This window comes from Macaca thibetana, chromosome 1 (assembly GCF_024542745.1).
Source record: "Macaca thibetana thibetana isolate TM-01 chromosome 1, ASM2454274v1, whole genome shotgun sequence".
NCBI classification, from domain to species: Eukaryota; Metazoa; Chordata; class Mammalia; order Primates; family Cercopithecidae; genus Macaca; species Macaca thibetana.
In genome coordinates, this window is record NC_065578.1 from 8835268 (window position 1) to 8862506 (window position 27239).

General features: G+C 52.1%; 1 protein-coding gene across 10 annotated transcripts in view; it reads left to right on the forward strand.

Annotated features, from left to right (window-relative positions):
- The window catches only part of PIK3CD (phosphatidylinositol-4,5-bisphosphate 3-kinase catalytic subunit delta), a 99371-nt gene that overhangs the window by 66520 nt on the left and 5612 nt on the right, over positions 1 to 27239 (forward strand). For 6 of the 10 annotated variants that reach the window (XM_050788047.1, XM_050788033.1, XM_050788042.1 and 3 more), the window contains 16 exons: positions 15519 to 15691; positions 20399 to 20627; positions 20707 to 20936; positions 21293 to 21472; positions 21813 to 21962; positions 22387 to 22476; positions 23552 to 23773; positions 24778 to 24874; positions 24969 to 25099; positions 25468 to 25518; positions 25598 to 25765; positions 26012 to 26133; positions 26329 to 26472; positions 26646 to 26745; positions 26859 to 27037; positions 27126 to 27238. In XM_050788047.1, coding sequence (XP_050644004.1) covers positions 15551 to 15691; positions 20399 to 20627; positions 20707 to 20936; positions 21293 to 21472; positions 21813 to 21962; positions 22387 to 22476; positions 23552 to 23773; positions 24778 to 24874; positions 24969 to 25099; positions 25468 to 25518; positions 25598 to 25765; positions 26012 to 26133; positions 26329 to 26472; positions 26646 to 26745; positions 26859 to 27037; positions 27126 to 27238 — 2347 coding nt within the window. In that variant the 5' untranslated portion in view covers positions 15519 to 15550. The remainder of the gene's footprint in view (positions 1 to 15518; positions 15692 to 20398; positions 20628 to 20706; positions 20937 to 21292; positions 21473 to 21812; positions 21963 to 22386; positions 22477 to 23551; positions 23774 to 24777; positions 24875 to 24968; positions 25100 to 25467; positions 25519 to 25597; positions 25766 to 26011; positions 26134 to 26328; positions 26473 to 26645; positions 26746 to 26858; positions 27038 to 27125; position 27239) is intronic. The other 4 variants (XM_050788060.1, XM_050788069.1, XM_050788073.1 and 1 more) reach the window with 3 other exon arrangements.

Sequence of the window (27239 nt, forward strand, 5' to 3'; positions counted from 1 at the left end):
TTTAGTAGAGACGGGGGTTTCACCATGTTAGCCAGGATGGTCTCGATCTTCTGACCTTGTGATCCGCCCACATCAGCCGCCCAAAGTGCTGGGATTACAGGCGTGAGCCTCCGCGCCCCACCCAGCTTTGGACTTTTCAAAAGCAGCAGTAGAAACTATAAGACAGGCTGGGAAACCCTGTCCCTACTAAAAATGCAAAAATTAGCTGGGCGTGGTGGCATGTGCCTGTAATCCCAGCTACTTGGGAGGCTGAGGCAGGAGAATCACTTGAACCCAGGAGGTGGAGGCTGCAGTGAGCCAAGAGTGTGCCACTGCACTCTCCAGCTCGGTGACAGAGCGAGACTCAGTCTCAAAAAAAAAAAAAAAAAAGAAACTACAAGAAAATGGGTCAATGCTTTTAAATTTCTGAGAATTAATTAATTCTGAGGGAAATTGTCATTCAAATGAAAAGTACATTAAAGACTTCTTTTTTTTGAGATAAGGTCTTTCTTTGTTACCCAGACTGGAGTGCAGCGGTGCGATCACGACTCACTGCAGCCTCAACCTCCTAGGCTCAAGCAATCCTCCTGCCTCAGCCCCCGAGTAGCTGGGACTACGTGTGTATGCCACCATGCCCAGCTAATTTTTTATCTTTTTTTTTTTTTTTTTTTTGAGACGGAATCTGGCTCTGTTGCCCAGGCTGGAGTGCAGTGGCCGGATCTCAGCTCACTGCAAGCCCCGCCTCCCGGGTTCACGCCATTCTCCTGCCTCAGCCTCCCGAGTAGCTGGGAGTACAGGCGCCCGCCACCTCGCCCGGCTAATTTTTTTTGTATTTTAGTAGAGACGGGGTTTCACCGTGTTAGCCAGGATGGTCTCGATCTCCTGACCTCGTGATCCGCCCGTCTCGGCCTCCCAAAGTGCTGGGATTACAGGCTTGAGCCACCGTGCCCGGCCTATTTTTTATCTTTTTTGTAGAGATAGGGTTTTGCCATGTTGCCCAGACTGGTCTCAAATTTCTGGGCTCAAGAGATCCACCCACTGTGGCCTCCCAAAATGCTGGGATTACAGGCGTGAGCCACAGCGCCTGGCCCACAAACTCATTTTCTTTTTTTTTTTTTTTTGAGACGGAGTTTCGCTCTTTTTTGCCCAGGCTGGAGTGCAGTGGCGTGATCTCAGCTCACCGCAACCTCGGCCTCCCGGGTTCAAGCGATTCTCGTGCCTCAGCCTCCCGAGTAGCTGGGATTACAGGCATGTGCCACCATGCCTGGCTAATTTTGTATTTTTAGTAGACACGGGGTTTCTCCATGTTGGTCAGGCTGGTCTTGAACTGCCGACCTCAGGTGATCCACCCGCCTCGGCCTCCCAAAGTGCTGGGATTACAGGCGTGAGCCACCGCGCCCGGCCGCACAAACTAATTTTCTAAGGTAAGAAGTCAAAATTTGACGGTGGGGTGGCTCACGCCTGTAATCCCAACACTTTGGAACCCAAGGCAGGAAGATCACTTGAGCCCAGGAGTTCAAGACCAGACAGGGCAACATAGCAAGACCTTGTCTCTATTTTCGTAAATTTTTTTTTTAATTTTGCCTGAGGTATAAAAACAAAAATTTTAAATAAAAAATGGAAATATAGAGATAAATACTTAAAGAAGCAACTGAAATGTATTGGGTGTGGTATATATGTGGAAATGGAGGTCAGAGGACTGCTACTTTTTACTGTAAGAGTTTTAGTTTTAATTAATTTTAAAAATCACGTACTGTGGCCAGGCACGGTGGCTCACGCCTGTAATCCCAGGATTTTGGGAGGCCAGCGTGGGAAGATTGCTTGAGCCCAGGAGTTTGAGAACAGCCTGGGCAACATAGTGAGAACCCATCTCAAGACAACAAAAAGTGTATTTTATTATTATTTTTTTAACAACAAAAAAATTTAAATTAGCTGGGCATGGTGGTATGCACCTGTAGTCCCAGCTACTGGGGAGGCTGAGCTGAGAGGATCACTGAGCTCAGGAGTTGAAGGCTGCAGTGAGCCATGATCACACCACTGTACTGTAGCATAGACAACAAAGTGAGGCCCTGTCTCTAAAACAAAAAAAAGTGCTGAGCGCGGTGGCTCACACCTGTAATCCTAGCCCTTTGGGAGACTGAGGCGGGTGGAGCACTTGAGGTCAGGAGTTCGAGATCAGCCTGAGCAACATGGCGAAACTCTGTCTCTACAAAAAATGCAAAGGAATAGCTGGGTGTAGTGGCATGCACCTGTAGTCACAGCTATTTGGGGAGCTGTGATGAGAGGATGGCTTGAGCCTGGAAGGCAGAGTGAGCCGAGATTGCACCACTGCACTCCAGTCTGGGAAACAGAGCCAGACCTTGTCTCAAATAAGAAGAAAAAAGAAATAAAACCATGTATTTGCATAACCTTCCTATAAAATTAAAATAATAAAATTATTATGATATCCATATTCATTCATAACATTTCATTTTTTCTATGCTGCCTTTTTTTTTTTTTTTTTTTTGAGACGGAGTTTTGCTGTTATAGCCCAGGCTGGTGTGCAATGGCATGATCTCAGCTCACTGTAACCTCCGCCTCCCAGGTTCAAGCGATTCTCCTGCCTCACCCTCCCAAGTAGCTGGGATTACAGGCATGCGCCACCACGCCCGACTAATTTTGTGTTTTTAGTAGAGACAGGGTTTTGCTATGTTGGTCAGGCTGGTCTCGAACTCCCAACCTCAGGTGATCCACCTCCCTCGGCCTCCCAAAGTGCTGGGATTACAGGTGTGAGCCACCATGGCCGGCCTTTCTATGCTTTCTAAAATGCTTTATCAACAAGCATATGTCACAATGATAAATGTCTGTGCACTCAATGTGTGGAATATTTGCAGTGTTGTGTAGTCTGCCCAGGTGTCATTTTGATGACCGCGTTCAGTTTCATTGAGTTAATTCATTTATTTAGACATTTCCTTATCCCTTTCACAAATAATACCACAATGAATATCTTTGTGTATAGAGCTTTTTTGACTTTTGAATTGCTTCTTTAGGATAATCCCCGAATTCCCAAAGTTACCAGGTCTGAGACCGTGGATGTTTCTTTCTCTTGATTTTGATGTGTAGTATCTGAGGCCTCCACCTGGGTGCAGGCCTGTGGCTTCCCTGGTGGGCCGTGAACTAGGATGATGATGAGATGGTGGGAATAACATTTTTTTTTTCAGGGTAGTTGGCTTATTTTTTTCTGATGGCAGCAGTAGAGGTCAGAAATATTTGTTTTGGAGGCCAGGCTCATGCTCGTGATCCTAACACTTTCAGAGGCCGACGCAGGAGGATCACTAAAGCCCAGGAATTTGAGACCAGCCTGGGCAACATAGGGAGGCCCTGCCCCTACAAAATAAATAAATAAATAAAGCTCTGCACAGTGATTTGTGTCTGTATTCCCAGCTACTTGGGAGGCTGAGGCGGGAGGATCTCTTGAGCTTGGGGGAGGTCAAGGCTACAGTGAGCTATGATGGTAACACTGTACTCCAGCCAGGGTGATAGAACGAGACCCTCTCTGTGTCCCATGCCAAAAAAAGAGTAGGCTGCTGGGATGAGTTTGGGCATTTTGGGGCATGTGAGCCCAGCACGTCCCCTCATCAACCCAGCCCTGCCAGCTCTTGCCTGGGTCCTGCACACATCTCCTCATTGCTTTCCTGCTTCCATTCTGGCCTCGCTCCCTTCCATTTTCCCACAGCAGCCAAAGCCATCTTTGTAAAGCATAAAATCAGGCCGCCTCAGTCCTCTGCTTAAAACCCTCCAATGATTTCTCCTTGCACTGATAACCAAACCTGGACTCCTCACCATGGCTACAGGGCCCTGCAGGGTCAGACTCACTGTCTCTCCCAGTCACCCCACTTCAGGCCCTTGACTTCAGGCACCTGCCTCCTGCCTCAGGGCCTTTGTTGTACTTTTTTTTTTTTGAGACGGAGTCTCACTCTTGTTGCCCAGGCTGGAGTGCAATGGTGCAATCTTGGCTCACTGCAACCTCCGCCTCTGAGGCTCAAGGATTCTCCTGCCTCAGCCTCCCAAGTAGCTGGGATTACAGGTGTGTGCTACCATGCCTGGCTACTTTTTTGTGTTTTTTAATAGAGACAGGGTTTCACCTTATGGGCCAGGCTGGTCTTGAACTCCTGGCCTCAAGGGATTTGCCTGCCTCGGCCTCCCAAAGTGCTGGGATTATAGGCGTGAGCCACCACACCCAGCTCAGGCCTTTGGACTTTCTGTCCCCACTGCCCGGAACCCTATTTCGTGGCTTTTTGCTGGATCCTTCTCTCACTTGAGCCTCAACTTCAGAACGATCTCACCTGACCCGCCATCCAAAGGAAGCGCTCCCTGCAAGCCCCTTTTTATTATATTCCAGTGCTTTTACTACCTGAAACATCTTGTTTATCTATTTGTTTTCTTTTTAACTTATTTAATTTTAAAATATTTATTTATTTATTTTTGAGACAGAGTCTCACTCTGTTGCCCAGGCTGGAGTGCAGTGGCGTGATTTTGGCTCATTGCAACCTCCCCCTCCCCAGTTCAAGTGATTCTCGTGGCTCAGCCTCCCAAGTAGCTGAGGTCAGATCCCTCAGATGTTCACAGCTGGGAACCCGTTCTTCAACCTTGGGCTCCAGAAAGAGGACCAAGGGGAACATTTCAGGACAGATTGTCAGGGTGGCATGGTGTCCTGGAGAGAACCCCGCGTGCAGGAGGGCTCCGCTTTGCGCAGCTGTTTCTGTGGATCATGCTGGCCAGGAGGTGGGAAGGTGCAAGGAATTGTGTTCTTATCCTGTTTCCTTGGATATTTGATGAATGACTTAGATGTGGACACAGAAGTCATGCCTCAGGATTCTGGATGAGTCAAGAGGGATTGGTCACAGTCCATCACTGGATGATGCTACCGCAGCTTCCCTCTCTGTGTCTAGGCCATCTCACCTGCCCCCCGGCTCCACATCTGACCGTAGCCTGCTGACTCCACAGATCTGTCCCCAGCTCTCCGACTGGGGAGTTTGCCCCTGGCAGTCTTTATGTGGATGTTCATTAAGCAGCTGAGATTCATCTGGTCTAAAATGCGGCTCTGGCTTTCTTATCCCACCAGAAATCTCTTCCTTCCACGTCTCAGTAAATTCCCACCACCACTCCCATCTCCCAAGCCCAAACCTGGCTGTCGTCCTCACTTCCTCCTGCACCGTCCCCCAGGGGTCCCTCTGATCTAAGTATGTCTGGATTCTATTGCTCTCCAGTGGCGTCTCCTTCTGGGTCAAGCCACTGTCATTGGTGGCACCTGTTTCTTCCCCTGCCCCCCACTCCTCTTCGTCCCTGCTTCTCCGCAGTCCTTCCACACCGCAGCCAGCAGCATAGTTGTGGATGAAAATCACATCCCACACTCCCTCACCTAAAATCCTCCCGGGCTGCCGTAGGTGCCAGTCCTTGTTCTGAAGGCTCTGCAAAACCCAGCCCAGTTGAACTCTTCGACTTGCTCGTGCCACACCCTCCCCTCCACGCCCACCACCCCCTGCTCCAGCTGTAGTGGCCAGTTCTGGAAGACTTGAGTCCCTTTCCCACGAGATCCCCAGCACCTCGGGTAATTTCTGGCACTTTAATCAGGCTCTATAGATACTGGTGGGATAAATGAATCTACCTCAGACTGAGTGACAGAGACAAAACATCAAATCAAAGCTAACAAGAAAGCTCACGCCTGTAATCCTGGCACTTTGGGAGGTCAAGGCGGGCAGATCACCTGAGGTCAGGGGTTCAGGACCAGCCTGGCTAATGTGGCAAAAAACTGTCTCTACTAAAAATACAAAAACTTAGCCAGGCGTAGTGGCAGGCCCCTGTAATCCCAGCTACTCAGGAGGCTGAGGCAGGAGAATCGCTTGAACCTGGGAGGTGGGGGTTGCAGCCAGCAGAGATCGCGCCACTGCACTCCAGCCTGGGTGACAGAGCAAGACTCTGTCTTAAAAAAAAAACAAAAAAACAAAAAAAAATCCAATAAGATATGAGAGCCAATTATGTTCACAAGATGAAATTACCAAGGATAATTGTGAATTCCTTCATTTAGATCAGGAAATTCATGTTCCTGTACAGGCAGGGAGAACCTGACTTACTGTGAAAAATCCCTGGAGGGCTGGCAGCCAATGAGTTCAGTGATGTGGCCACCAAAAATCTGCCTTGGGGTGAGAGTGGGGGAGCTTGAAATACTTTTAGGCTAAGCAAATAGGAGCTCGGTGCCCAGAACATTCTTCTACAGCTCGACCTGCCAGGCCCTGTCTGTAGCATCTTGTTTTTGTTTTTTGGGGGTTTTTTTTTGGAGATGGAGTATCGCTCTGTTGCCCAGGCTGAAGTGCAGTGGTGTGATCTTAGCTCACTGCGACTTCTGCCTCCTGGGTTCAAGTGATTCTCCTGCCTCAGCCTCCCAAGTAGCTGGGATTACAGGCGAGAGCCACCACGCCTGGCTAATTTTTGTATTTTTAGTAGAGATGGGGTTTCACCATGTTGGCCAGGCTGGACTCGAACTCCTGACCTCAGGTGATCTACCCGCCTTGGCCTCCCAAAGTGCTGCCCTGGAACATCTTGTTAGCTTGGAGTATCACACTGTGGCAAAAGGGTCTAAAAACTGTATCACGGGGAGAACCGTGAGTGGTTTGGGGAATGCCTGGGTTGAAGAGACGCCTTAGGGCCTGATGGGGCCGCCATCCAGTGGTCCTGTGACTCCTCTGTGTGCCTCTAGGTGGCAGCACAGAGATCGATCCGAGTTTGACTCAGAGGCAGGTCCACTTCCAAGGAAAGAACTTTTCTTTCCTTCTTTTTTTTTTTTTTTTTTTTTGGAGACAGAGTTTCGCTCTTGCTGTCCAGGCTGGAGTGCAGTGGTGCCATCTCGTCCCACTGCAAAAACTCTGCCTCCCAGGTTCAAGCGAGGCCTCAGCCTCCCGAGTAGCTGGGATTACAGGCATATGCCACCACGCCCGGCTAATTTTTATATTTTTAGTACAGACAGGATTTCACCATGTTGATCAGGCTGGTCTCGAACTCCTGACTTCAAGTGATCCACCTGCCTCGGCCTCTCAAAGTGCTGGGATTACAGGCATGAGCCACCGTGCCCGGTCAGGGAAAGAACTTTTTGAACACTAGAAGTTTCTAAAAATGGAAGTGCAGCTGCAGTAATGAAAATAGATGTTTTTAGCTGTAAGCGGCCAAAAACTCAGCTCAAACTGCTGTAAGTTAAAAAAGAAAAAAGGCAGAGGGGGTTTATTGGCTGGTGAAACTAAAGAGTCCAGGGATAGACTCTAGCTTCAGGCATGGCTGGATCCAGGGAATCAAAGTTCGTCCTCAGGACCCAGGCTTGTACTGTCTGCTTTAGCCCCGCTTTCCTCTGTGTTGGTCTCTTCTCAGGTTCTGCCCCTAAAGACAGCAAACAGTTGCTAGCAGCTCTAGGTAGACAGTCCGTCATTTCTGCTACCCCAAGAAGTAGTCCCAGAGAAGCCTAGATGTCAAAACCCATTGGACTGACTTGATAGTCATATGGAACCCTATAGTCAGGGAGATAACATGCAGTGATTGGCTAGGCCTAAGTCTCATTCCCACCTCCAAGCCAATCCCCATGGCCCGGGCAAACTCAGGCTCCTGATTGGCTGTGTCTGAGTCTCAGGCTATCCAGGTAGCTAGGAGTGAAGTCAGCTTATCAGAACCACTTGGACTGAGTGTGTTGAGTTTTTGAAAAGTCCCCAGCTCCCAGATTTAAAAAAAACAAAAACATAAAGTTACCAGCACCCAGGAGCCTCCCATGCACCCTTCTAGTCACTCTCCCCCAAACCTGGGGTAACCCCTATTTCTTCTTTTGCCACCATAGATTTATTAATTCTGCCTCTGTTTGTTTCTTTGTACAGCTGGAATCATGAGCACCTATTTTTTTTTGGGCAGCTTCTTTTGCCCAGCTTTATGTGTGTGAGAGTCATTGGTACTGTTGTGTGGACTTGTAGACTGTTCATTCTCATTGCTATATAACATTCTGCTCAGAGAGAGTGCCACACATTATTTTGCCATTCCCCATTCTGTTGATGTGCATTTGGGAAGTTTCCACTTCGGAGCCATCATGAATAGTGATGCCATAGACACTCTTGCCTGTATCTTTTGATAAATATACATGTATTTGCATTTCTCTGCAGTGTATACTTAGGAGCGGAATTGCTGGGTCCTAGGGCATAGGCATGTTCAACTTTAGTAGATACTGCCGAACGGTTTTCCAAAGTGGTTGTTCTGGTTTGCATTCTTGGGACATTTCCGAAGTCCCTGTACTCACTGGCATCTCTGTCCCATATATACTGGAGAGCTATGGTTCTGGGCTTCATTCAGGGAAGAGTCAGGGCTGGTTGGCCACTGTGCTAGAGAGAGGTTCTTGGCCCAGACAGAGGGAAGGCACTTCTACTTTCTCCTGTCCTGTCTCAGTGGTGACAGGACCTGGCATTTGATGTCCTGTACAGACCAGTCTGAGACTTTCTCTATTAGGAATGAGGTTTTCTGTGAAAGTATTTCCCTATATCCCATTTAGGTAAGGTGTAGTTGAAGACTTCATTTCCAGAGTGCTAAGAGGCAGGAGAGTGAGGGGTGTATTTTCCTGGAACCCAGGCTGAGGGTTGGAGTCCCTGGGAGCTCATGCCTCATGTGTTCATCTTGGGCCTCACCAGACTGAGTGGCCAAAGCTGCCCCTGACTTTCCAAGCATGGTCAAAGCCCATTTCATATCGTAAGTGGATTCTCCAGGATTCCTGACTCTCTCCCAAGTCGTTTTTTTGTTTCGTTTTGTTTTTGAGACACGGGTTCACTCTTGCCCAGGCTGGAGTGCAGTGGCACGATCTCAGCTAACTGCAACCTCCACTTCCCTGGCTCAAGCAATCCTCCAGCCTCAGCCTCCCTAGTAGCTGGGACTACAGGCGTGAGCCACCATGCCCGGCTAATTTTTATATTTTGTGTAGAGACAGGGTTTTGCCATGTTTCACAGGCTGGTCACCAACGCCTGAGCTGAAAGTGATCCACCTGCCTCAGCCTCCCAAAGTGCTGGGATTACAGGTGTGAGCCACCACGCCCAGCCGATCCCCCAAGTTTTGAAACAAAGGAAGACTTTGGTCTGGCCATTCTCAGCAAGAGGAACCCAAAGTAGGATGTGGTTTTGCAATCAGAGGAAGTGGTGATCAGCAGTGGCAGCGCCTAGAGATGTGCAGCTCTCGCTCCTCAGGGCAGCTGGGGTCCAGCTGATGGTGAGGCCTGGGCCCAGTCAGTGCTGCCACCCAAAGAACACCTGCCTTAAACCAAATATTTCTTTTCAACTATTTTTACAAGTCTTTTAAATCCAAGAGAATGTGATCTTTAAGTAGAGAAGTCTTTTCTTAAATAATAAAAATCATAAATCATAAAGACAAAGATTGATAATTTGACTGCATCAACAATAAAAACTTCTACTCACCAGGCTGGGCGTGATGGCTCATGCTTGTAATGCCAGCACGTTGGGAGACTGAGGCCAGTGGATCACTTGAGTTTGGGACTAGTCCCTATTAAAAACATATATTTTTAAAAAGTCTCTGTTAAAAATACACACACACACACACAAAAAGGGGTGTAGTGGCACATGCCTGTAGTCCCAGCTACTTGGGAGCCTGAGGTTGGGAGGACCACCTGAGCCCGGGAGGTTGAGGCTGCAGTGAGCTATGATTGCGCCACTGCACTCCAGCCTGGATGACAGAGTGAGACTCTGTCTCCTAAAACAAAACAAAACAAAACAGCAACAACAAAAAACCTTCTGCTCACCAAAAACACACCATAAGCAAAGCAAAAAAGTGACTCATTAGAAAATATTTCCCACTCATTCAGTCAACAAAGGAATGGAATCTAGAATACATAAAGAAATCCTACAAACCATTAAAAAAAATAAGTAACCCCACAGGAAAATGGGCCAAGGTTATAGTAAGTAGGCTATTTGCAGAAAATAAAGGTTTTATGGAAAATCAGGGAAATGCAAATTAAAACAAGAGATAATTTCATTCGCATCAGATTGGCAAAAAGGAGTAAATTTGACAATACCAAGTATTGACGAAGATCTAGAGATTGATCACCATACCACGGTTCTGGGATTGCTGACAGGCACCACCGTCTTAGGGACAATGCGGTGATATTTAGTAAAGTTAATGATGTGGTTATACCTATCATAGGTGATGCCACATGTGACTCTTGAGACTTGAAATGTGGGTAGTGTGAGGAATGGAATTTTAAAACGTTTAATTTAATTTAAAATTGCTGTATGGTTCATTTATTAGATTTTTTTTTTTTTTCTATTTTTGGTAGAGAGAGTTTTGCCATGTTGCTCAGGCTGGTCTCAAACTCAAGCAATCCACCTGCTTTGGCCTCCCAAAGTGCTGGGATTACAGGCATGAACCACTACGCCCAGCCTTAAGTGTGTTTAGAACAAACTGGATCTGGCTAGGAGCTCACACCTGTAATGCCAGCACTTAAGACAGGCCGAGGTAGGAGGATCACTTGAGCCCAGGAGTTTGAGACCAACCTGGGCAACATAGCAAGACCCTGTATCAAAAAAAAAATTTAGCAGGGCATGGTGGCGCAAGCTTGTAGTCCCACCTACTCAGGAGGCTGAGGCTGGAGGATCGCTTGAGCCCAGGAGTTGGAGTGTTCAGTGAGCTACGATTGGGCCACTGTACTCCAGCCTGGGCAACAGAGTGAGACCCTGTCTCAACAGAAAAGGAAAAAAAAAAAGAAAACAACCCGGGTCTGTGAACCTGTAGATTGTATAAAATCTACACTCAGATCAAGTATTTCTGATGATAGATAATCTAGAAATGAAATTGCACTACACTCCAAATTTAAAACGCACACCAGATTTCAAAGACTCGATACCAAAATAAATGTCAAAATATCTCGTTAGTAATTTTCTCTATTGATTATGTGTTAAAATGACTATCTTTTGGATATATTGGGTTAAATAAAATACATAATGAAGCTTCATTTTATCTGTGCCTTTTCACTCTTTTTTTTTTTTAATTTCTTTTTCTTTTTCCTTTTTTTTTTTCTTTTTTTGAGACACGATCTTGCTGTGTTGCCAAGCTGGCGTGCAGTGAGCCATCATAGCATCTCAAACTCCCAGGCTCAAGTGAGCCTTCCACCTCAGCTTCCAAGTAGCTGGGACTACAGGCACACTCCACCATGCTTGGCTAATTTTTAATTTTTTTTTTTGTAGAGATGGACTCTCACTATGTTGCCCAGGCTAGTCTCTAACTCCTGGCCTTAAGTGATCCTCCTACCTTGGCCTCCCAAAGCACTGGGATGACAGGCATGAGCCACCTTGAGCCCAGCCTTTTCACTCTTTTTAAAATGGCTTCTGGTAAGCTGGACATTACATATGTGGTTCCCGTCGTCTTTTTCTTGGGCAACACTCAGCACTCTTAGATAAACACAGGGCGATGTATTCAAGAACATACACGGTAGCATCGTTAAAAGTAACCAAGAGTCGGCTGGGCGCGGTGGCTTAAGCCTGTAATCCCAGCACTTTGGGAGGCTGAGACGGGTGGATCACGAGGTCAGGAGATCGAGACCATCCTGGCTAACACGTGAAACCCCATCTCTACTAAAAAAAAAATACAAAAAAACTAGTTGGGGGAGGTGGCGGGCACCTGTAGTCCCAGCTACTCGGGAGGCTGAGGCAGGAGAATGGCGTGAACCCGGAAGGCGGAGCTTGCAGTGAGCTGAGATCCGGCCACTGCACTCCAGCCCGGGCGACAGAGCAAGACTCCATCTCAAAAAAAAAAGTAACCAAGAGAAGTAGAAACCAGCCTTCATCTTCATCAACAAGAAAGAGGGTAAATAAATTGTGGGTTTTGTTGTTGTTGTTGTTGTTTTTTCTTGAGTGTTACATTTTTCCTTTTTTTTCATGTAACTTTTAAGTTCAGGGGTACCTTGCAGGTTTGTTATATAGGTAAACTTGTGGCATGGGGATTTGTCATACAGATTATGTCATCACCCAGGTATTAAGCCTAGTACCTGTGAGTTATTCTTCCTGATCCTCTCCTGACTCCCACCCTCCACCCTCAGGCCCCAGTGTGTGCTGTTCCCCTCTGTGTGTCCATGTATTCTCATCATTTAGCTCCCACTTATAGGTGAGAACATATGGTGTTTGGTTTTCTGTTACTACATTAGTTGGCTGAGGATAATGGCCTCCAGCTCCATCCATGTTCTTGCAAAGGACATGATCTCTTCTAATTGTGGCTTCTTTACACAATGAAATATTGTGCAAGAGATAAAACAAATGAACTAAAGCCACGTGTGTCTGCCTGGGTAAATCTAAAGAACAGCACAGTGAGGGTCGGGTGTGGTGGCTCACACCTGTAATCCCAGAACTTTGGGAGGCCAAAGCAGGTGGATCATGAGGTCAGGAGATCGAGACCATCCTGGCTAACACAGTGAAACCCCATCTCTACTAAAAATATCAAAAAATTAGCTGGTGTGGTGGCAGGTGCCTGTAGTCCCAGCTACTCGAGAGACTGAGGCAGGAGAATGGTGTGAACCCTGGAGGCAGAGCTTGCAGTGAGCTGAGACCGTGCCACTGCACTCCAGCCTGGATGACAGAGCGAGACTTCATCTCCAAAAAAAAAAGGGCCGGGTGCAGTGGCTCACTCCTGTAATCCCAGCACTTTGGGAGGCTGAGGCAGGCAGATCACAAGGTCAGGATATTAGGACCATCCTGGCTAACACCATGCAACCCCTGTCTCTACTAAAAAATACAAAAATTAGCTGGTGTGGTGGCGGGCACCTGTAGTCCCAGCTACTCGGGAAGCTGAGGCAGGAGAATGGTGTGAACCTGGGAGGCAGGGCTTGCAGTGAGCCGAGAGCCCTCCACTGGACTCCAGCCTGGACAACAGAGCAAGACTCCATCTCAAAAAAAAAAAAAAACACACACACACACAGTTAGTGACCAAAGCAGGTCGCAGAAGACACTGTGTGTACATGCAGACTTTTGTTTGTTTGAGACAGAGTCTTACTCTGTCATCCAGGCTGGAGTGCAGTGGCACAATCTCTGCTCACTGCAACCTCTGCCTCCTGGGTGGGTTCAAGCGATTCTCATTCCTCAGCCTCCCGAGTAGCTGGGATTACAGGCATGGACCACCGCACCCAGCTAATTTTTGTATTTTTAGTAGAGACAGGATTTTGCCATGTTGGCCAGGCTGGTCTCAAACTCCTGGCCTCAAGTCATCTGCCCGTGTCAGCCTCCCAAAGTGCTGGAACTGCAGGTGTAAGCCACCATGCCTGACCGTATGCAGAGTTAAAGCACACAGTAGTACCGGGAATTGGATGTGGATACATGTTGGTATAATAAAAATATAAAAACATGCATGGAGGCCGGGCCCAATAGCTCATGCCTGTCATCCCAGCACTTTGGGAGCCCAAGGCAGGTGGATCACTTGATGTCAGGAGTTTGAGACCATCCTGGCCAACATGGTGAAACCCTGTCTCTACTAAAAATCCAAAATTAGGGCCGGGCGCGGTGGCTCACGCCTGTAATCCCAGCCCTTTGGGAGGCCAAGGCGGGCGGATCACGAGGTCAGGAGATTGAGACCATCCTGGCTAACACGGTGAAACCCCGTCTCTACTAAAAATACAAAACATTAGCCAGGCGTGGTGGTGGGCGCCTGTAGTCCCAGCTACTCGGAGGCTGAGGCAGGAGAATGGTGTGAACCTGGGAGGCGGAGCTTGCAGTGAGCCGAGATTGCACCACTGCACTCCAGCCTGGGCAACAGAGCGAGACTCTGTCTCAAAAAAAAAAAAAAAAAAATTAGTTGGACGTGGTGGCAGGTGCCTGTAATCCTAGCTACTTGGGAGGCTGAGGCAGGAGAATCACTTGAGCCCAAGAGCTGAGATTGCGCCACTGCACTCCAGTCTGGGCTACAGAGCAAGACTCTGTTTCAACAAAACAAAACGAAAAACATGTATGGAAATGATAATCAGACTCCAGGTACTGCTAACCTGCAGTGGAGTAGGCTAGAGGTGGGGAAGGGAGAAGGGGACCTGGAAGAGGGGGTTCACCAGGTCCTTTGTGTTTGTAACATTTTGTTACTGGGGGTGGGTATGACTGGAGGGTTTGGTATGAAATATATATATTTTTTGAAACGGAGTTTCACTCTTGTTGCCTAGGCTGGAGTGCAGTGGTATGATCTCGGCTCACTGCAACCTCCGACTCCTGGGTTCAAGCGATTCTCCTGTGTCAGCCTCCTGGGTAGCTAGGATTACAGGCATGCACCACCATGCCCGGCTAATTTTTATATTTTTAGTAGAGACAGGGTTTCATCATATTGGTCAGGCTGGTCTTGAACTCATGACCTTAGGTGATCTGCCTGCCTGGGCCTCCCAAAGTGCTGGGATTACAGGCATGAGCCACTGCACCCAGCCTGATTGGAATATTTTAACCAATTATTAGATGACCAAAGCCATTTTTAAGCCTTTTAGTTTCTGGTCAGAAAGTTTCAAAGAGGCTGGGTGTGGTGGCTTATGCCTGTAATCCCAGTACTTTGGAAGGTCAGAGTGAGAAGATCCCTTGAACCCAGGAGTTCAAGACCAGCCTGGGCAATATAGTGAGACTGTCTCTACAAAACATTTAAAAATTAGCCAGGTTTAGTGGTGCGCACCCGTAGGCCCAGCTACTTGGGAGGGTGAGATGGGAACATCGCTTGAACCTAGGAATTTCTGTTACAGTGAGCTATGATGGCACCACTGTACTCCAGTTGGCACAACAAATTGAGATCCTGTTTCAAAAAAAAAAATATTTCACAGCTGGGCATGGTGGCTCACGCCTGTGATCCCAGAACTTTGGGCGGCTGAGGTAGGCGGATCACTTGAAGTCAGGAGTTCAAGACCAGTCTGGCCGACATGGTGAAACCTTGTCTCTACGAAAGTATAAAAATTACCCAGATGTGGTAACATATGCCTGTAATTCCAGCTACTTGGGAGGCTGAGGCAGGAGAATCTCTGGAACCAGGAGGCAGAGATTGCAGTGAGCCCAGGTAGTGCCACTGCACTACAGCCTGGGTGACAGAGCAAGACTCCGGCTTAATCAATCAATCAATCAGTCAATAAAAATATATTTCTAAGAACTGCAGCCTTCGGCCTCTCAGGTCTCAGGGTCCCTGACCAGCTGTCCTGCCGTCTCCCTTCTGTGCCAGCTGGTGGCCATGACTGGGTTTCGTGGATGTGTATGTTCCTGAGGAAAGATGGTTTGCTGCGAGTGCTGCTGTGGGGAGGACATGCAGTGTCTGCCTGGGAGAAGAGGCAGCTGGGGCCATGGCCCGGAGTGGTAGGAGCCACAAGCCACCCTGGGCAGGACGAGGCCCTGAGAGAGGCGAGCTTTTTGTGCCCGCAGGTCGGGAACTCACTGCTGAGCTTCCTGCCGTCCAAGGACCCCACTGTTTTCCAGAGAGTCCCTTCCAAAGGCCTCACCCAGCCCAGCTGAGGTAGCTCACTTTGCCATTTCTTCATTTTTAGGACCACTGGCATCTGGGAAGTAACAACGCAGGATGCCCCCTGGGGTGGACTGCCCCATGGAATTCTGGACCAAGGAGGAGAATCAGAGCGTCGTGGTTGACTTCCTGCTGCCCACAGGGGTCTACCTGAACTTCCCTGTGTCCCGCAATGCCAACCTCAGCACCATCAAGCAGGTACAGCCTCCATCTGGTCCTCAGACCTTGGTGCTCAGAGAGAGAGAGAGAGAGACAGACGGACAGACAGATGGACAGATGCATTGCTTTTCAGACTTGGGATCCTCAGATGAGAATTTTAAAAGATAAATAATGGGGTTTGTGTGTGTGTGTGTGTGTGTTTTGAGACAGAGTTGCGCTCTTATTGCCCAAGCTGGTGTGCAATGGCGCAATCTCGGCTCACCGCAACCTCCAACTCCTGGGTTCAAGCGATTCTTCGACCTCAGCCTCCTGAGTAGCTGGGATTACAGGCGTGCGCCACCATGCCCGGCTAATTTTGTATTTTTAGTAGAAACGGGGTTTCTCCATGTTGGTCAGGCTGGTCTCAAACTCCCAACCTCAGGTGATCCTCCCGCCTGGGCCTCCCAAAGTGCTGAGATTACAGGCGTGAGCCACCGCGCCCGGCCAATAATGGTGTTTTTTGTTTTTGTTTTTGTTTTTGAGATGGTCTCGCTCTGTCACCCAGGCTGGAGTGCAGTGGCATGATCTCAGCTGACTGCAACCTCCGCCTCCCAGGCTCAAGCAATTCTCGTGCCTCAGCCTCCTGAGTAGCTGGGACTACAGGCACGTGCCATTACACCCAGCTAATTTTTTTTTTTTTTTTGTATTTTTTGTAGAGATGGGGTTTCACCATGTTGCCCAGGCTAGAATGTGCCATCATATTTGAAACCACACTCCATCCTAAGGCTGCCTAAGTGGTTTACAGGTCTTTTGTCTTTAAAGCTGTTGCCATAGTAAACAACATCTTTTTTTTTTTTTTTTTTAAGATGGAGTCTTGCTCTGTCGCCCAGGCTGGAGTGCAGTGGCGCGATCTCGGTTCACTGCAAGCTCCGCCTCCTGGGTTCACGCCATTCTCCTGCCTCAGCCTCCCGAGTAGCTGGGACTGTAGGCTAATTGTAAACAACATCTTTGGAAAGAGATTTTGGTTTGTTGAATACTCTTCAGGATGGACTACTGAGTCAAAGGATAAAATATGTGGATGATATTTGGTGGATATTGTCTTGTGACCAAAAGGGCTTGTGCCCTTACTGAGCATGGGACTTGAGAGATCAAGCGTTAGGCTGTGGGAGGGCAGGACCTTATCCCAGAATTTTATTTTATTTTTATTTTTTGAGACAGGGTTTCACTCTGTTGCCCAGGCTGGAGTGCGGTGGTGCGATCTCGGCTCACTGCAACCAACCTCTGCCTCCCGGGTTCAAGCGATTTTCCTGCTTCAGCCTCCCAAGTAGCTGGGACTACAGGCACGTGCCACCATGCCCAGCTGATTTTTGTATTTTTAGTAGAAACGGGATTTCACTATGTTGGCCAGGCTGGTCTCAAACTCCTGACGTCAAGTGATCTGCCCGCCTCGGCCTCCCGAAGTGCTGGGATTACAGCTGTGAGCCATTGCACCTGGCCCTTATCCCAGAATTTTAAAAGCTATAATTGGGAGCAGGGAAAACAAACGAAAGAAGTAATGGATCATCTTTGAGAGTTTTTTCTTCTTCTCTTCCTGGGAGATGTCTTTAAAAATTAAGTTTCTTTTTCCTTCCATTGGAAGAATAATATGGACACATTACAATTTAGGAAAAGGCTGGGCATAGTGGCTCATGCCTGTAATCCCAGAACTTTTGGAGGCTAAGGCAGGAGAATTGCTTGAGCCCAGGAGTTCAAGACCAGCCTGGGCAACATGGCAAAACCCTGCCTCTACAGAAAATAAAAAATAAAAAAATTAGCCAGGGCCAAGCATGGTGGCTCACGTCTCTTATCAGCACTTTGGGAGGTGGAGGCGGGTAGGTCACCTGAGGTCAGGAGTTTGAGACCATCCTGGCCAACATAGTGAATCCCCATCTCTACTAAAAATACAAAAAATTAGCCAGGCATGGTGGTGGATGCCTGTAATCCCAGCTATTCAGGAGGCTGAGGCAGGAGAATTGCTTGAACCTGGGAGGTGGAGGTTGCAGTGAACCGAGATCAGGCCATTGCATTCCAGCCTGGGCAACAAGAGCAAAACAATATCTCAAAAAAAAAAAAAAAATTAGCCTGTGTGGTGGCATGTGCCTGTAATCCTAGCTACTCAGGAGGCTGAGGCAGGAGGATCACTTGAGCCTGGGAGTTTGAGGCTGCAGTGAGCCATGATCCGCCACTGCACTCTAGCCTGAGTGACAGAGTGAAACCCCGTCTGTAAAATACATAAATAAATAAACAAAAATGAACACAAATAAAAAATAAAATGTAGGAAAAGAAAAAAAGTGGAAAAAGGAAAAAAATTACCTCTGATCCAGCCATATGAGACAACCACGGTGAATACTTTGGCTATTGCCTGTTTTCTCCTCTATGTACAGTGTTTTTTGTGATAGTTCTGATTATGACCTTTCGTATCTTTTTTTTCTGAGTTAACGATATAACATCTTATTCACGTTATTAACTTTATATAGATACCATTGTATTTTATTTTGCTTGAGAAGGATCTCACTTTGTTGCCCAGGCTGGAATGCAGTGGTGTAATCCTAGCTCCTCTGCAGCCTCGACCTCCTGGGCTCAAGCCATCTTCCCATCTTAGCCTGCTGAGTAGCTGAGACTACAGGCATACACCACCACGCCTGGCTAATTTTATTTAGTTATTTATTTTTGTAGCAGTAGGACCTTGCCATGTTGCCCAAGCTACAGATATCATTTTAGTTTTTTATTTTTATACTTTTTTTTTTTTTGAGACAGGGTCTTGCTCTGTCATCTGGGCTGTAGTGCAGTGGCATGATCACAGCTCAAGGCAGCCTCAACCTCCTGGGCTCAAATGATTGCCCCACCTCAGCCTCCTGAGTAGCTGGGACTGCAGGTGCATGCCACCATAACCAGCTAATTTTTTTATTTTTTGTAGAGATGGAGTCTTATTATGTTGCCCAGGCTGGCCGTGATCTCCTGTGCTCAAGTGATCCTCCCATCTCAGCCTCCCAAAGTGCTGGGATTACAGGAGTGAGCCACCGCACCTGACCTAGAGGTCATTTTAAATTAGTCTTATTTTTCCACTTACAGAGCTGTGCCTGTGGGTTATTAAAATGCAAACAGTGCAGAGGCATAGCATATACATCTCGATTTGGTCCCGATTCTTCGTATTTGTATTTATCCCCAGGGGCCAGATAGTAAATATTTTAGCTGGCTGGCTCTGTTATCTGTTGTGATGATTCAGTCCTGCCACCACAGGACAGGAGCAGCCCTGGGTGATATGTAAATGAAGGGGCGTGGCTTTGTGGGGTTAACCAGGTAGCAGGTGGATTTGACCAGGAAAAGGGTGGTTTGCTAACCCCTGGCCTATGTTAATCAGTATGTTTATTAGGGTTTTTGTGTGTTTTTTGGTTTGTTTTTTTTTTTGAGACGAGTCTCGCTCTGTCGCCCAGGCTAGAGTGCAGTGGCTGGATCTCAGCTCACTGGCTCACTACAAGCTCCGCCTCCCGGGTTTACGTCATTCTCCTGCCTCAGCCCCCCGAGTAGCTGGGACTACAGGCACCTGCCACCTCGCCCAGCTAGTTTTTTTGTATTTTTTAGTAGAGACGGGGTTTCACCGTGTTAGCCAGGATGGTCTCGATCTCCTGACTTTGTGATCCGCCCGTCTCGGCCTCCCAAAGTGCTGGGATTACAGGTGTGAGCCACCGCGCCCGTCCTGTTTTGTGTTTTAATGGAAATGGGCTTGACTCACACCTGCTGCTCTAGATCTTGGGGTTTTCCCCTCACTTAATGACACACCTTGGACCCCTCCAGGCCAGCACATAGAGCAGCACATAGACAGTCCCTAGACTGTCACAGCTTGGCGCCATCCCACTGCTTGACAGACCATAGTTAGCCGTTGCCCTTGGTAGGAACACTGGGAACTTCCCTCCTTTCTCATCTTTGTGACTCAGTGAACACCTTTCAACTGCTTGTTGCTTGGGAGAGCTGGAGGCCCGTCACCCCAGGGCACACACTCCATGGAGAATTCTCTTTGGGCCCCCTTGCTGTGTTAAATATTTTTGAGTTCGTTACCAACATTTAAAAATCAGGGTTGTCAGGCGCGGTGGCTCATACCCGTAATCCCAGCACTTTGGGAGGCCGAGGCGGGTGGATCACCTGACGTCAGGAGTTTGAGACCAGCCTGGCCAACACAGTGAAACCCCATCTCTACTAAAAAGAAATACAAAAAATTTAGCCAGGCATGGTGGTGCCTGCCTATAATCCCAGCTATTCGGGAGGCTGAGGCAAGAGAATCACTTGAACCTGGGAAGCAGAGGTTGCAGTGAGCCAAGATTGTGCCACTGCACTCCAGCCTGGGCGACAGAGTGGGACTCCATCTCAAAAATAAAATAAATAGGTGAAGAACCCCAGGATAGTTAGCTGGGCTGCGTGAAGGTCATGGCACCCATCTCTGGAGTGACCTAGGGTAGTCCTGCGCTCTGGGAGGGAAGCCTGTGGGACGTGGTGCCAGCCCCAGATCTCAGCACCTCCCAGCTGCCCCCACAGAAGGGCAGCAGTGGAGAAGCCTGTCCACCCATGATCAGCACCCGGGGGGCTGCAGAGAGCACAGATCTTGGGGTCTGCCTCTGCCCTCTGGGAGGTTTGGACCCCCCAGGCTGGAGGCCAGCTCTCCATCCACCCTCAGCCTCCCACCTCTCAGTGGCTGCCTTGGGTGGAGGGGCTTACCAGTGACTGTCCCCCCAGCTGCTGTGGCACCGCGCCCAGTATGAGCCACTCTTCCACATGCTCAGTGGCCCCGAGGCCTATGTGTTCACCTGCATCAACCAGACGGCGGAGCAGCAGGAGCTGGAGGATGAGCAACGGCGTCTGTGCGACGTGCAGCCCTTCCTGCCCGTCCTGCGCCTGGTGGCCCGCGAGGGCGACCGCGTGAAGAAGCTCATCAACTCGCAGATCAGCCTCCTCATCGGCAAAGGTAGCCCTGCCGGGTGGGCCGTGTGGCCGGGCTGGCCCTGCCTGCCCTGCCCGCTGACCCAGCCCTCCCCGCCCCACAGGCCTCCACGAGTTTGACTCCTTGTGTGACCCAGAAGTGAACGACTTTCGTGCCAAGATGTGCCAGTTCTGCGAGGAGGCGGCCGCCCGCCGGCAGCAGCTGGGCTGGGAGGCCTGGTTGCAGTACAGCTTCCCCCTGCAGCTGGAGCCCTCCGCTCGAACCTGGGGGCCTGGCACCCTGCGGCTCCCAAACCGGGCCCTCCTGGTCAACGTCAAGTTTGAGGGCAGCGAGGTGAGCCCGTTCGTAGCCTGCGGCATCCAGGCTGCTCTGTCCATGGGGAGCACTTCCTCCGTGAAACTCCTCAGTCATCCGCAGGCCCCCCTCCCCCAGTGGCATCAGATGGTGTTTGCCAGGTGTCTGTGCATGTGTGGGGCTCAGCTGAACGTCCCCCCAGGCAAGCTCGACGTGGCAGGATGACCCAGTGGTGTGGGGCTTTGGGCATCAGTTCATTCTTTGAACAAATATTTCCCAGTGTCGTCCGTGAACTCCCCAGACCCTGTCCTTGGGGGCAAATAGGCAACCCTGCCCTGTGCCCCAGAACCCCGGGGGCCTCGAGGGCAGCAGACTCACCTCCCTCCTCCCCACAGGAGAGCTTCACCTTCCAGGTGTCCACCAAGGACGTGCCGCTGGCGCTGATGGCCTGTGCCCTGCGGAAGAAGGCCACGGTGTTCCGGCAGCCGCTGGTGGAGCAGCCGGAAGACTACACGCTGCAGGTGAACGGCAGGCATGAGTACCTGTACGGCAGCTACCCGCTCTGCCAGTTCCAGGTGAGGCCGCTGAGGCCCGCTGCACTCTGGGCTCCCGCCGCCCTGGACGGGTCCTGGGTGGGAGTTGGGGAGCTGACATTTGGGCGCATCTTGAGCCTGCTGAGCCAGGCCTTTGGGTCACCACCAGAGCATCCCCTGGTAGCGCTGGCCCTCTCTGAGAGCACAAGGAGGGGCTCCGTCTTCGGGAGGTGGAGGTGGGGCAGGAAAGACCAGCAGGAAGTCCTCCCCTCCCCCAAGGCCTGGGACAGGCAGTGGGCAGCTTGGGGGGTCCTGGGAATCCTGGTGTCCAGGGAGTGGTTGGGGCCGCCCCACCGGCCGCTCACCCTGCGCCCCGTCTCAGTACATCTGCAGCTGCCTGCACAGTGGGCTGACCCCTCACCTGACCATGGTCCATTCCTCCTCCATCCTCGCCATGCGGGATGAGCAGAGCAACCCTGCCCCCCAGGTCCAGAAACCACGTGCCAAGCCGCCTCCCATTCCTGCAAAGAAGGTGAGATGGCGCCTTCCGCCTCCCCTCCGAGCCACCCCTTCTTCTCGCCTGGCGTTCAACTCCAGGTGCTACTGGCCATGAGTCCAGGGGCCCTTGGTATGGAGGGCTGGGGCTTTGAGCTGGGGAAGCCAACACAGCTGACCAGCGTCCTGGGCCGGGAGCCTGTGGGACCGCTGTGGGTGGGGGGCAGCCCCATGCCTGGCTCACCGGCTGCCCTTCTCTGCAGAGCTCAGGGGTGTTGGGCCCCCCTGGGAAGCCCGCATGGCAGGTTTTCTGGTAAAGGAGAGCATTGTGGACAGGCCCAAGCCTGGCCGCAAACCTGTGACCCTCTCACCCACCCCGAGTGGTCACGGGCCTCACCATCGACCAGGGAGACAAGCTGTTCTTTGAGCCGTGTTAACAGCCCTGCCTCCCCGACCCCCAGCCCTTCTCTGTGTCCCTGTGGTCCCTGGAGCAGCCGTTCTGCATCGAGCTCATCCAGGGCAGCAAAGTGAACGCTGACGAGCGGATGAAGGTGGGGCTCCTGGGATAGGTGGGGGAGACACTGTTTTTTTGCACCAACAAGGTGGCTGTATCCCGGAGGGGCAGCAGAGGAAGGAGGGGGATCACATGAAAGCCACCTGACCACATTACCCAGCATCCCTGCCTGGGGCGCTGTGAGCGGCTTGAAAACAGGAAGTGGGAAGGGGGGCGGGCCAGCCTGCCCTGGAGGCCGATTCGTAGAAACATGGGCCAAGCAGCGTTCTGGGTATTTGGCTTTGGTGGAGGTTGTGAGGCCAGGTTCAGCCCAGGGATCTGGGACTGCAGAGCTGGGGGAGGGGCCGGGCATGGAAGAGGGGCTGGGTCCAGCTGGGCTGGGGGCTGTGGCGCTCCCTGGAGACACCAGGACGGTGCCTGCAGCCTGTGAGGGCTGCACCTGCCTCAACCCCTGGGGGCCGAGCCCACCTCCCTGTTGTCTTCACACTTTCACACACTCCATCACAACAGCCTGCAGGCATGGGTTTTATTGTCCTGTTTGCAGGACGCGATACCTGAGTCCTCAGGTTGGCTCTCCTGCCTGGAGCGTGTTTCACTGGGGAAACTGTATGAGCAGGGCAGGTCTGGGTTCCTCTGGCAGGAATCGAGGGCGATTGGATCAGAGGGACTTCCAGGGTGGTGGTGTCAGATGGAATTGGAGGGGGCCAGACATCAGGTGGCAAGAAAAGTCCTTCCCCACCCACATGGGCTCCTAGGAATCTGAGAAGTCCGGGGAGCCCTAGGATGTTAGAGCAAGGGTCCCTGGAGTTGCAGATCCCTGATGGGGAAACTGAAGCCTGGAGTGGGGAATGGACATGCCCCGAGGTCCCCAGAGTTGGGGGAGCTGAGACAAGGGCACCCGTGCCTAGCCCATGGTATCCTCCCTCACCCCAGGGCCACGCGTGCCCCTCAGGCCTTCCCTGTGCTGCACCACCTTCCTTTGCATGGGAAGTAGAGTTCAGACCCACCTGAGGACATGCAACAGGGAGATTGACACCTCCTTAAGGGGAGGGGAGAGGGGCTGGACCCCCTCACCCCTCACCCCTCACCCCTCATCCTGGCACCTTCTGCAGCTGGTGGTGCAGGCAGGGCTTTTCCACGGCAACGAGATGCTGTGCAAGACGGTGTCCAGCTCGGAGGTGAGCGTGTGCTCGGAACCTGTGTGGAAGCAGCGGCTGGAGTTCGACATCCACATCTGCGACCTGCCCCGCATGGCCCGTCTCTGCTTTGCACTGTACGCCGTGATCGAGAAAGCCAAGAAGGCCCGCTCCACCAAGAAGAAGTCCAAGAAGGCGGTGGGTCCCGGGGCCGGCGGGGAGGGGTGCAGGCCCTGGGAAGCCAGCGCAGCCCCTTGCTGGGCCACTCACCACTCTCCTCCCGGCAAGCACACAGCCTGGGGATGGGAGTCCTGGGATTGCTTGTGGACCCCAGCCTCCTCGTCCACCCCAGTCTGGCCACCAGCCCTGCTCGAGGGACACTCTGGGCTCCTGGGCTCCTATGCATGCTGCCTCAGAATATCTGGCCTGGGCTGTGGTCCTGCAGGAACCTGCAGGTAGTGCCCTGGGATGGAAGGACAAGCACAGTGTCATCCCTGGAGCAGAAAAGCCTGACTCAGTGGCTGGCCTGGAGGCACAGTGGCTGGGTGCTGAGTCATGGTCCCAGTATGTGGCTCCCCTTGGGGCTGATTCACTCTGAGCTGAGCTGGGCTGGGCTGGCCTCCGGGCTGTGCCGTCTGTTTGGGGATTTCTTAAGAAGCCAGGAGGGCCGGGCGTGGTGGCTCATGCCTGTAATCCCAGCACTCTGGGAGGCCAAGGCGGGTGGCTCACAAGGTCAGGAGTTTGAGACCAGCCTGGCCAATATGATGAAACCCCGTCTCTACTAAATATACAAAAAAAATTAGCCAGGCGTGGTGGTGCATGCCTACTTGGGAGGCTGAGGCATGAGAATTGCTTGAACCCAGGAGGCAGAGGTTGCAGTGAGCCGAGATCGCGCCACTACACTCCAGCCTGGGCGACAGAGCAAGACTCCGTCTCAAAAAAAAAAAAAAAAAAAAGCCTGAGTAGGGGTGAGGGTGGGAACAGGAGGGGGCAGCAGATGTCGGCTGGCTTCACCTCTGGAGCCCTCAGAGGAAAGAGGAAAAAGCGGCTCCTCTCCTTCCCCAAGCAGGGTCTCCCAGGGGTCTGGTGGGGAGACCTTAGCTGGGCTCTGGGTCTTCTCGGGTGGGGTGCCGGGGGAGGGCAGCGAAGTTGGGTCTAGAGGCCCCTGAGTGGCTGTCCTCACCTGCCCTGTCCTCCTGCAGGACTGCCCCATTGCCTGGGCCAACCTCATGCTGTTTGACTACAAGGACCAGCTTAAGACTGGGGAACGCTGTCTCTACATGTGGCCCTCCGTCCCAGGTCGGCCCAGGCCCGGGAGGGAGAGGCGTTGGGAATGTGAGGGTCCCAGAAATGCTGGTCTCCCCTCTACAACTTCCTCTGCCCCTGTGTTCAGATGAGAAGGGCGAGCTGCTGAACCCCACAGGCACTGTGCGTAGTAACCCCAACACGGATAGCGCCGCCGCCCTGCTCATCTGCCTGCCTGAGGTGGCCCCGCACCCCGTGTACTATCCCGCCCTGGAGAAGGTCAGTGGGGGCCCCGCCACGTGAGGCTGAGGGGCTGACGGGGAGCTCTCCTGGCCCTGCTCCTGGAGCTCTTCAGAGAGTGCTCCCTGGCCACGTTGGGGCCGGGCTACCAGGCATATCTGGGGTCTTCCCAGGGGCCATTTTGCCTGCAGGGACGCTGCGCAATCTGATGACATTTTCGATTGTCACAGCTGCTGGGAGGGATGCTCTTGGCATCTCGTGGGTGGAGGCCAGAGCTGCCGTGGATATGCCTCCATGCACGGGACAGCGCCCCCTCAAGGATGATCGGGGTGGCGACCCCCTGCCTGGGGGTCCTGCCTGGGCTGGTCCAGGCCCTGGGGGACGCTGAGTGCAGCTGTTTGTTGCAGATCTTGGAGCTGGGGCGGCACAGTGAGTGTGTACATGTCACCGAGGAGGAGGTGAGTGAGGTGGGGGTGTGGGGTGGGGGCACGGAGCCGGCATGGAGCCAGAGCCCTCACCCCTGCCCATACCCCTCAGCAGCTGCAGCTGCGGGAAATCCTGGAGCGGCGGGGGTCTGGGGAGCTGTATGAGCATGAGAAGGACCTGGTGTGGAAGCTGCGGCACGAAGTCCAGGAGCACTTTCCGGAGGCGCTAGCCCGGCTGCTGCTGGTCACCAAGTGGAACAAGCACGAGGATGTGGCCCAGGTGGGTGGGGAGGGGCACCTGAGGGTGAAGCTGGGGGCAGACCACAGCATCTGGCTACCCACCACCCTGACCCTGGCCAACCCTCACCCTGACCCTGGCCGGCCATCATCCTGACCCCAGCCATCCCTCACCCTGACCCCGGCCAACCCTCACCCTGACCCCGGCCAACCCTCACCCTGACCCTAGCCGGCCATCATCCTGACCCCGACCACCCCGAAGCCTGACCTCGGCCTCTGCTCCCCACAGATGCTCTACCTGCTGTGCTCCTGGCCGGAGCTGCCTGTCCTGAGCGCCCTGGAGCTGCTGGACTTCAGCTTCCCTGATTGCCACGTAGGCTCCTTTGCCATCAAGTCGCTGCGGAAACTGACGTGAGTCCCAGCTGGGCATTCCCCACTTCTCCAGAGGGCAGCTGTGTCTTGGCTGCCAGGACCTGGGCTCTGGATGGGGCCTGAAACTTCCCGTGGGCTTGCTCCCTCCTGCCTGGCCTCCCTCTGGCTGCCGAGGGAGCTCCCTCCTGTCCTGAGTCAGGGAGCTCCGGGCCCCAGCGCCTTCCTTCCCTGCAGGGACGATGAGCTGTTCCAGTACTTGCTGCAGCTGGTGCAGGTGCTAAAGTATGAGTCCTACCTGGACTGCGAGCTGACCAAATTCCTGCTGGACCGGGCCCTGGCCAACCGCAAGATCGGCCACTTCCTTTTCTGGCACCTCCGGTAGCGGGACTCGCCCCAGCCGTTCTGTGGGAATCCCAGCCCCTGAGTCTCCCCGGAAGGCCATGGGGGATGTTTCCAGCAGGCCTGGGTGTCCTGGCCTCACTAGGTCCTGCTGGGTGGGAGGGGCTGCGTGGTCCTGCCTGGCGAGGCTCAGCCCTCCCTTCCCCTTCCAGCTCCGAGATGCACGTGCCGTCGGTGGCCCTGCGCTTCGGCCTCATCTTGGAGGCCTACTGCAGGGGCAGCACCCACCACATGAAGGTGCTGATGAAGCAGGTGAGGCTCAGGGCCCTGGGGGTGGGCAGGCGGCGGCCCTGAGCCTCTGAGAATCCCCAGGGCTGGGCCAAGGCTGGGACCTGCCCACTGCCACTCTCCCATCTGCCCACCAGGGGGAAGCACTGAGCAAACTGAAGGCACTGAACGACTTCGTCAAGCTGAGCTCTCAGAAGACCCCCAAGCCCCAGACGAAGGAGCTGATGCACTTGTGCATGCGGCAGGAGGCCTACCTAGAGGCCCTCTCCCACCTGCAGTCCCCACTCGACCCCAGCACCCTGCTGGCTGAAGTCTGGTGAGCCCAAGCCCCACCATGAGGGCTCCTCCCACCCCTGGGAGGCCGGCGGAGGAGCCCCCTGACTGCCCGCTCTCTGTCCCGGCAGTGTGGAGCAGTGCACCTTCATGGACTCCAAGATGAAGCCCCTGTGGATCATGTACAGCAACGAGGAGGCAGGCAGCGGCGGCAGCGTGGGCATCATCTTTAAGAACGGGGATGG